The sequence below is a fragment of the Typopeltis vanoorti genome, chromosome 15 (assembly GCF_054136105.1).
Source record: "Typopeltis vanoorti isolate ZY-2024b chromosome 15, IOZ_Tvanoo_1.0, whole genome shotgun sequence".
Classification (NCBI taxonomy): domain Eukaryota; kingdom Metazoa; phylum Arthropoda; class Arachnida; order Uropygi; family Thelyphonidae; genus Typopeltis; species Typopeltis vanoorti.
This window is the reverse complement of record NC_143563.1, coordinates 9,450,853-9,461,187: the sequence shown is the minus strand read 5'-3', so window position 1 is coordinate 9,461,187 and position 10,335 is coordinate 9,450,853. Positions and strand designations below refer to the sequence as shown.

Sequence of the window (10,335 nt, the reverse complement as noted above, 5' to 3'; positions counted from 1 at the left end):
AGTGCAAAGGTTTGAGCTGACACACTAACGCAGACTTTCCATCTCAAGTGTGTGAGATACATGTTCGGATAAGTTAGATTGCATTGGCCGTGGATGAGACTTAAAACACACATATTTATGTATTATTAACACTATTACAAGATGCTTATTTAAAAACCGGATTCAGTCTGGAGTTTATTCAGAATGCATTTATACTTCTGCAGGAAATCGAGTCATAAAAGCAAAAAGCGACATATTGAACCATGACCCTTTTGGAACTCTCAGTACTGAGTTTGTTAGCAATTTCAATGCAGTATTCTGATCCAGGTAAGCACTTTGATTTTGCTCTAATTGTGGGTCTTAATATGAATGAAAACGTATGCAAATTAATACGATAGACTTTGTAGTTAATAAATAATATATGAGTTTTTATGTGTGATTTTTTCAAGTATTATTCTGATATTTATACAGATTTATTTTCAAAGAAAGTTTGAATATTTGATTATAAATACAATAAGAAAACTTTGATTATTTCAACTTGCTTAATTCACAGAAAAATATTTTTTTCTTCAACCATGTAGTTTCATTTGGCTCTCAATGAATGCGAACACGTGATTCAAGTGGAATAATTAGTAATTTTAATGTACACAAGTAAACAACCCGAGTGAGACTGCCCATCTTGCAGATTTACTAAAAATTGCAAAGATTCTCCATCTCATGGATCTTTAAAACATTTGAAATATTTATGACTTTTCCGACTTATAAAAACGTCCTCAAATCAGCCCACATAAGGATCCAATATTATTCCAATTCCTCATCATGTTATAATCATATATCTTGCATCATTCTTCAGATTGCAGGAAAAATTAATTTTCCCTGATGCTCGGTCGTTGATCTTCCCTTGATAATCCAAGAGAAGAACAATCGTATGTGATACAAAAATACATTCTGTTTCTGCATTTGTCCACAATTTATATGCTACTAAATACAAAGTGATCCAAGAGTTCCATTCAGGCAAGTCCTCATTTAATAATCACTAAAGAACAAATAAACAAATACCAAGTGTTCAAGTAGTATGAATTACAGTTGATTCATAATTTGTTAAAGTAGGTTATCAGTTGTGTTTAACAATGATAAGAGGAATAAATTTCTTTCACTTGAGCATATTGTAGTGATCTGTCATAATTGATGTCGTTTTAGAATGTGGACTTCGCAAGAAACAGCTTCTGACATTGTTTCCAGGATCACCCGAATCCTTTGATGCTAGTAAGTATTTCTCTGTTATTTCCACTATTTGAAGTCATATGACCCAAACCATGAAATGAGTACTATTCTCCAAGCTTATTTCATCCACGATTTATTTATTTTTCTTATACAGATCAGTGAACTCTTCTTTCCTCTCTCCCATAACTTTTAGGTTAAAATTGCACTTCTTCAGGGATTTTCTTTTTATAGATAGTTTAGTGCACGTGAAAACAAACAGAACCTCAAAAATGTCCTCCACTGTTATACAAATGTCCATGTACTCAACACAGGTTTCAGGACTTCAGTATAGTATGCAGACATACTTAAGTGGTACCAAATATAGATATTGCCTTATTTTGCAGAAATATTTCACATATTTTTACAAATGATCAGTGAGATCATTGGAGAGACTAGATTTCTAGATTTTCTTAACCTAAAAATGGCACATCATAATTCTCTGATATCCATATCTAAGTGCAGAATTAATTTTCTCCAGAATAAATATCTACGCAGAAGCAGATCTCTCTCTCTCTCTCTCTCTCTCTCTCTCTCTCTCTCTCTCTCTCTCTCTCTCTCTCTCTCTCTGTATTCTTTTATTCACGTGTAAGACACCAAGTCTGTGCGTGAAGTGGCTTCGCGACTAGGCTACAGTCTTTCTATACCAGTAGTTATTAAACAAATTAAAACAAATCCGGATAGTGTGAATTACCACAGTCTTTTTTTCCTAATTCCACAGATATTACAGTTGTCCGATACGTTATAGGCGGGAAAGACGCACCTCCACACTCCTGGCCTTGGATGGTAAGCACTCATCAATTATTCGGCATTTAAAATGAGAATGCTTTGATATCTGAACAGATGCAGTTCAATATGCTTAACTGCTTTGTTTCCTTCTGTGTTTCAGGCTGCACTATTCACTAACTACTCCAAATACGGATTGGAATTTCGATGTGGGGGCTCTTTGATTACCAGCAAATACATCATAACAGCTGCTCATTGCTTTCTGATTGAACTTCCCAGAACTGAGCCAAAAACCATGTAAGGATTTGTTTCTCTGATATCCAGAGCCGATTTGCCTTCTAATTTTTCTAGTTTATTTTCTTCATTGTTTCTTTTTTTTTTCTTATTGCAGCGATGCATCCCCTTTCATCATTTATTTAGGATCGAACGAAGCTAACGACGGATCTCCGCACCAGTTGCAGAGCGTGAAGGTTCACGAAAAATACAATCGCACAATGTACATGGATATCGCGTTGTTGAAGCTATCGACAGAAGCCATCCTCAGCACCAAAGTATTTCCAGTGTGCCTGCCTCCTGCATCCATGACTGGCGAGCGATACGTGAATAGAGAGGTCGTGGTTACTGGATGGGGTACCACCGTTTATTGTACGGTTCTTGATTCTTTATTATTATTATTATTATTATTAGATTAAAAATATTTAAAATTATTATTATTATTATTATTATTTCTCCGAGTGTTTTCATTTTTGTTATTCGAATAATCCCTAATAGGGGGCAAAAAAAGCACAATTCTGCAGCAGGCCAAGATAAACATCGTATCAAATTCGAAATGTCGTAAGGCTTACGAAAGATTCAGAAAGAATATATTCATCTCCAAAGGAGTTACTGATGATATGCTGTGTGCTGGAAGACGTACTGAAAGAGTGAATGCTTGCACGGTGGGTTATCGCAAATGAACTGGAAGTGAAAAATAAATACTACCGAATAAGTAAAAAAATTTGATTTATTTATTTTGACAATATTAATAAGGATGTCTATATTTATAAGAAATTATTTTAAAGTTTAATGCCTTTTTAAATTCTGCATTGAAGTTTTGTAAATAAAAAATATTTATTAATCATTCTTCTATAAAACTCTAACACCTTTTTTATATTTGTATGTTCAATATACTTTTTAAATTAAGTTTATCAAATGTGTTACCATTATTAAATTAAATTAAAGGATATACACATGCATACGTCTTCAAGGCCCACCTTTCCTAATTGGGTTGTGGGGGAAAAGAGGAACTTCCAATGGTCACGATCCTCTGCCACCGAGCTAAGGTGTTCCGGGGGGAATTTCAAACGTGGCCACCCAAACCTTTGGATTTTGGATAGATATAGATATATAATCTATCCAGCGAGTCCTTGGCCTTCCACGTGGCCTCCCACCCTCTGGATTTGCAAAGAGGGCCTGCTGAGGTAGCCTTTCTTGTGGCATTCTGACCAGTTGCCCGTACCAAAGTAACTGTGATCTCTCAACACGGAGAAGCAGCGGTTGAGTATTGAGATTTTCCCGAATTGCAGAGCTTCTGACCCTGTCGAGTCTTGTGAGCCCCGCAACCACCGAGGGAACCTCATTTCAGCCGCTTGGATTCGTGTCCGCATTCTTTCGGTCGTTACCCAGCTCTCATGACCATAGGTGAGGATGGGAACACAGACTGTATTGAAGACAGCCACCTTTGCCTTCTGGCTTAACTCCCACTTCAATACTACCGAACGGCCAAGCTCCCGCAATATTGCACTTGCTAAGCCAATTCGAGCATCTAGCTCTACGTCCCATTTTCCATCATTCGTGAATACGGACCCAAGGTATTTAAACTTCTCCACCTGTCTCATTGGGACTCCACTTACATGTAGCGTGCACTAGGATGGTTGTCTTGAGACCACAAATGTTTCAGTTTTGGCCACACTGATCTTCATTCCAGCGTCTGCGCAAACAGCTACAAACCTATACAGGGTCCGCTGGAGGTCATCTGTGGAAGAGCTAAGCAGAACTAGGTCATCTGCAAAAAGCATGTCCAATGATACATCTTCCAATTCTGACACGCTCACTGCCTCGGCTGTGCCTATCAATCCATTCCATAAATATTATGAAAAGGAGGGGTGACGGAACACACCCTTGGGAGAGGCCAACGGAGACTGTGAAAGGTTCAGACTTTGTGCTGTTTACCCTGACACAAAAATCTGGGCATTCATACAGGGACTTGATGGCAGCTAATAGTTGGCCATCCACTCCATACTCCTGTAATACATGCCAAAGCTTATCGCGAGGAACCCGGTCATATGCCTTATCGAAGTCCACAAAACATGTGTAGGCATTCTTGGCATATTCCCAAGATTTCTCAAAGACGCCTTAAAGTGAAGATTTGGTCAGTTGTGCTTCTACCAGGACGAATGCCACATTGTTCTTCCTGGAACTTTGACTCAACTATGCTTTTGTACTGTCTTTCCAAGCACTAGCATACACTTTCCCAAGCAGGCTAAACAGAGAGATGCCACGATAGTTTCTGCAATCCTTCTGGTCTCCCTTCTTGAGGACTGGTATTATTATGCCTATCAGCCATTGCTTTGGTGCTCGCCCAGATACCCAAGCAGCCTGACAGACTCGAGTCAGCCAGAGAACACCGTCTCGATTTAAGGCTTTTAGCATTTCGGGCCGAATTTCATCATCGCCAGCAGCCTTGCCCGATTTTAGCGATTTTATTGCTAAATGGACCTCTTCTGCTGTGAGACTAGTCATTGCCCCGAACCTACAAGTATTCCCTCCATCTGTGGAGGATATCCTTCTCGGTTGTTAAAAGTGCACCATCAGAGGCCTTAATTGCCCTTGCTGTGCACGACTTCCTCCCTCGAGGGCGGCGGATGGCGGATTAAAGTGGATAAATGATACAATTAATTTTTAATTTTGGTATTATTATTTCTATTTTTCTATTTTTTCTGATTGAAGAAGTCAATTTTAAAACCATTTATTATTATTATTTCTTTCTTCATAAATGCTAAACCCTATCTTCGAAGTCGATGGGATTACCTCCCTCAGCACCGCTTAAACAACTAATATTCATAATCACTATTATTATAGTTATTAATATTGCTATTATTTCCCTAACATTGAACTATTCGAACTGAATAATAATAATAACAATAATAATAATAATAATCTCCTTCTTTCTTTCTCTCTGTGAAATATATATTTAGAAAAAATATTAATTAATTCAAAATAGTATACCTAATCCCTGTAGCCACGAGAAAATGTAACAAATATATCTTAGTTTTATATAAAACATAAAATGTATGGAAGATGATAGCTTTTAAATGACAATATGAATATAACAAGTATTCGTTTGCACATGTGTGCAACGTATAAGTTGCAGTAGTAGGTACGAATTTTAAAGACTGAATAACTATTTTAAAAATAGTATTAATAATAATTACATGTATTAATTTTTGTTACAGTAAAGAGAATTAATTAATTAATTAAATTAATTTTAATTCATTTTTTAATTCCCCATTGATATGTCATTCATAGATAATATATTGTTATATTTCTTCTATAACATTTTCATACCTCTTTCATATTTGTATCTTAAATATACTTTTGAAATTTAAGTTTATGAAATCGGAGCGAATCGACCGTGAGATGCGGTGATTGATTCATTCAATCCAAAACCCTTGGAGGGTAATGGATGGCAATGCTGTAGCTAATGAAGTTCTAACTGAGGCTCGGCTATTGCTGTTACTCTCCTGCCATGATCTGAGCTTTAATAATAGCTCAATAACACCTTATCCCTACACTGTCCTCTACAGATAACGGGGAATATGAAAAGCATTCTTGCTTGGCCCCTTTAAGCCAGTCCTTATAAGGATATAAGGATAAGTTTATGAAATGTATTAGGATTGGTAGGGGTTCGGATGAATCAATCGACCGTACGATGCGGTGATTGTTTCATTCAATCCAATACCCTTGGATGGCAATGCTGTAGCCAATGAAGTTCTAACTGAGGCTCGGCTATTGCTGTTACCCTCCTGCCATGATCAGAGCTTTAATAGCTCAATAACACCTTATCCCCACTGTACTCTACAGATAACGGGGAAGATAAAAAGCATTCTTACTTCGTCCCTTTAAGCCAGTCCTTATAAGGAAATTTATTAAAGTAGATAAATTATATTCAAATTATACATTTTTAAATTTGGTATCATTCATTTTACTTAGCAATGAACCTTTTGTATCGTGGTGTTAAAAAATCTTAACTGTTCTCGAAGACAAATACGATCATTAAATATTAAAAATATTATTAAAATTTATTGCCAATTAAAAAAATGTATTGTGAAAAAGTGAGCATTCAGCATTCCTTACTGCTAACAAAAAAAATCAGCTTCAAATGTAAATTTTGAATTTAAATAAACTACAAATTGATGTAGTTAGCAAACTGTTGTTACAATATAATTATTATTATTTTATTTCAGGGTGATTCTGGAGGACCTTTAGTAATGAAAGAGAACAAAACCCGGTTTTTGGTGGGGATAGTTTCGTTCAGCTATCGCTGTGCAGAGAAAGGCTATCCTGCCTTGTACACTCGAGTCACATCATATCTGGATTGGATTACTAGCCACATGGACTGAAGTGAAAAGAAGACCTTTTTTTTTTTTTTAAATTTTCCTTTGCTTTTCGATGCTGTTTATTTACTTTATTTGAAATCATTGATGATAACCCTGTAACCATTTTGCTATTACACTCTAGTTTAATAAATGCCTCCAGTGAGTTTTTAATTTAATGACATCGTCTAATGCTCTACTTAACACAAACTGCACCCTTAACTCTTCAAAGAAACCTGGCATATCTGAAACCAGTCCTTTGAAGTGGTATCGCGAATGACAACCTTATAGTCCTTATAAGGACTGGCTTAAAGGGGCGAAGCAAGAATGCTTTTCATCTTCCCCGTTATCTGTAGAGGACAGTGTAGGGAGAAGGTGTTATTGAGCTATTAAAGCCCTGATCATGGCAGGAGGGTAACAGCAATAGCCGAGCCTCAGTTAGAACTTCATTGGCTATGGCATTGCCATCCATAACCCTCCAAGGGTATGATTCGTCCAAACCATGACAACCTGAAATGTAGATGGAAGACATATGCTAATTATGTGCGTATTCTGTTGGTTTGCTTAAAGAACATTCGCCTCTTTAGTATGAAATAAAAAAAAAACCTTAAAACAAGGATCTAAACGATATGCTTCTAAAGTATGGTTTATGAATCCATCATAGTATCAGGAAAACGACAGACAGGATTAATATATTTAATACATTTTCTCATTCACACAATCAACGTCATGGAAACGCGTTCGACCTATATTCAAGTTAGTAATCAAACTTTATCTCGTAGTCAAAAGATGCAACCATTTATGAGCTTTTCCATCTCCAGAAAGGGGCATTTTTTATATTTAAATAAATAAATAAAAAAAGTAAATGCAAATAATTCTTTTGCAATCAACAAACATAATTTATGTGGCTAAGATTTGAATTCATTATTTAAACTATTCTTAATGTATTTATTTATAGTAAATTATGGCGTTTTCCTAACCAAGTACGATTTTTTTTCTCTGTTTCCATAATGATGTAAAAGTGTTAACTATTGACGCGGAAATTTAATATTGCGAACCTCTGTAAGGAATGCTGGGAATGTACCTGACTTGGTATCACGTTGTTTGTCGAAGTATTGAATTGCATTGCGCAACTGCCGAGGACATTTCAGAAGTGCACTGTAGAATAGAAAAATTGGCTAAGAATACGTTAGAGTTGCAGTCGACTGCATCTTTCAAAAATAACATCGTTCATTTGACGCTTTATATAAAGAAGTACGGTAACTCATAGGTAAAGTATGATTTCGTTTTATTACAAATAAACTATGACTTCTCTATATGGAAATCACAGTGGTTTATATTATATAATTATTATTTATACATAATAATTTTGTGAAGAAAACGCACTTATTATATAATTATTATTTATATTTATATATATTTAAATATATATTTAATTAACTAATTAATATATAAATTGTTTAATAATATATATAAATATATAAATAATATAAATACTATATAATATAATAACATATAATATAATATATAAATAATATATAAATATAAATTAATTAATTAATATATAAATAAATGAATTAATATATAAAGTGTGTGTATATGTATATATGGTGGGGTGGTCAGAATATACTGAATAAGGACTCGTGGACCAACAGGGTCATAAGGGGTAATCATCTTGATTGTAAAGGAAGTGGCACTCCCATGGACACCTAGCTTGATCTATCCTCTTCTTCTTCTTCTTCTTTGAGGAATATCCACTCACTTTAATCTTTCCTATAAGGTCTTATCAGCCAACTCTTCTTATTTTATGTCCCTTGTGCTATTAGAGTACTCGAAGGCCATGGGGTTTTTCATTTCTGGCGTAACAACTATGTCCCTTTTATAAACCTTTACTATAATTCTACTCTATTCTCCTATAATCTACTCTTTTCCCTTCAATATACCCTATTCCTCCTATGGGTTTAATCTGGAAGAAGGCTTGTTTTCAGAAGCCTTAAGGCAGCAGCGCTAGCACTTAACCATCAATCGTCAGTCTAGTCACCTGACATGGAGAATATAATTCTACTCTTAAGGTGACAGAAAAAGGTAATCGGAATGGATCTATGGAAAACGACCCTGTAATGAAAAACGTAAATCGAAAATGGAAACGGCAAATATAATAAATATAGCAAATTGGAAGGTAAGAGGAATAGCATATAAAGAAATAGAATTAGACCAAATATTAAATGAAAGAAATTTTAAAATAGCAGTAATCACTGAAACAAAAAAAGATATTAAAAGGAACCATGAGAATCGAAATTTTTAATGTAATATCGTTAAAACATTATAAATTATGGAATGAAAGAATAATAGAAGCTAGAATAAAAATACATAGATGTTATTTAACAATAATTGGTTTATATGCCCCAGAAGAAGGAACAGAACAGGATAATATTGATTTTTATAATCAGCTACAAAATATATATAATAAAATAAATAAAATGAATATGTAATTTTAACAGGAGACTTAAATGCAAGAATTTAAACACGAAAATTAATAATAATATTGGAATATGTGGAGAACATTGTGTATATCATTTCTGGGAAAACTCCCATGTTACTCCTCTTAATAAACTATTATAATTACGGCTATTTAGCCTGCTTCAGTTTAGGAGTGCCCCTGTTTATGTCATTGGCTATTTACTCATGGATTCTTAGGGAACCTACAATGCCCTACAATGCCTAAGAATCCATGAGTAAATAGCCAATGACATTTAAACAGGGGCACTCCTAAACTGAAGCAGGCTAAATAGCCGTAATTATAATAAAAATGTGGAGAACATACTCTAAATTTCGTCTTCTTCAAGTGTCATCCCCTAGAAGGAGGTTGGCAACCGTGGCACGGAACTTTTTTCCTTCTTTTGTTGCTCTGGAACATTCATGTTACTCTACACAGGAATGGTAAAAAATTTATCGACTTTATAACGTTAGATGTTACAGTTCAGAGAGGATACGAAATAAGCAGTGACCACTTCCTTGTTAAAATAAAATTAAGATTACCACCTAAATGGCTACAAGTAACAAGAACGGAAAGAAAATTTAAAACATTTGTTTATAAAACTTAGATTTTTAAATGACACAAATGTACAATGGCCATATGAACAAAGAATTAACCAGTATCTAGATAAAATAAAACAAAATGAAGAAATAGAAATAGCATGGCATAATATAAAAATGATACTAAATGCAACAGCAAATGAAAGCTTAGGAAAGACCAAAAAATTCAATTAAAGGGAAAAAACTGAAGATCTGGGATGATACAATCAAAGAAATAATCAAAAAGAAAAAAGAAGCCTATCACAAATTGTTAAGCAGTAAAGATTAGAAGATGAAATAGAATATAAAAGAATAGGAGCAATAGCCTAAACGGGAAGTCAGAAAAAGAGATAGAGAATCATGGAACAAATTTGTTTCTAATTTAGAACATGATTTATATAAAATAAGACCCAATGCACGAGTATATAAGATTTTGATACACTTAAATACAGATACTAAAGACAACATAAAATTAAACACCGAATTTAAATTAGAAAAATTTCTAACAATCTATACAGAATTGTGAACAGATAGGTATTTTAAAAAAGATATCTGGCAAACATTTAATGAAAATGAAAAGGAAATAAACAAAGAAGAATTAGAAATCAGCCTGAAAGAAACAAGAAACGGAAAACCACCTGAAGAAGATAAGCTAGGTTCA

General features: G+C 34.5%; 1 protein-coding gene and 1 long non-coding RNA gene across 2 annotated transcripts in view; both read left to right on the top strand.

Annotated features, from left to right (window-relative positions):
• Positions 1 to 202: 202 nt before the first annotated feature.
• On the top strand, positions 203 to 2,921 carry LOC150098352 (clotting factor G beta subunit-like). Its single transcript, XM_090405168.1, has 6 exons — positions 203 to 306; positions 1,180 to 1,245; positions 1,961 to 2,025; positions 2,129 to 2,262; positions 2,357 to 2,610; positions 2,737 to 2,921. Exons 1-6 carry the CDS (start codon positions 243 to 245, stop codon positions 2,919 to 2,921), a joined length of 768 nt encoding a protein of 255 aa, XP_090261294.1. The 5' UTR covers positions 203 to 242.
• A 4,846-nt stretch (positions 2,922 to 7,767) lies between these two features.
• LOC150098351 (uncharacterized) overlaps positions 7,768 to 10,335 on the top strand; it is a 62,794-nt gene continuing 60,226 nt past the window's right edge. Inside the window, exon 1 of the long non-coding RNA XR_016549552.1 lies at positions 7,768 to 7,869. This is a non-coding gene — a long non-coding RNA (uncharacterized LOC150098351). The remainder of the gene's footprint in view (positions 7,870 to 10,335) is intronic.

Excerpts from the sequence above, each read along its gene's own strand:
- LOC150098352 (XM_090405168.1), top strand. The coding sequence starts at position 243 with ATGACCCTTTTGGAACTCTCAGTACTGAGTTTGTTAGCAATTTCAATG. Across the intron at positions 2,263-2,356 it reads AGAACTGAGCCAAAAACCAT|CGATGCATCCCCTTTCATCA; the intron begins GTAAGGATTTGT and ends TTCTTATTGCAG. Across the intron at positions 2,611-2,736 it reads ATGGGGTACCACCGTTTATT|GGGGCAAAAAAAGCACAATT; the intron begins GTACGGTTCTTG and ends AATCCCTAATAG.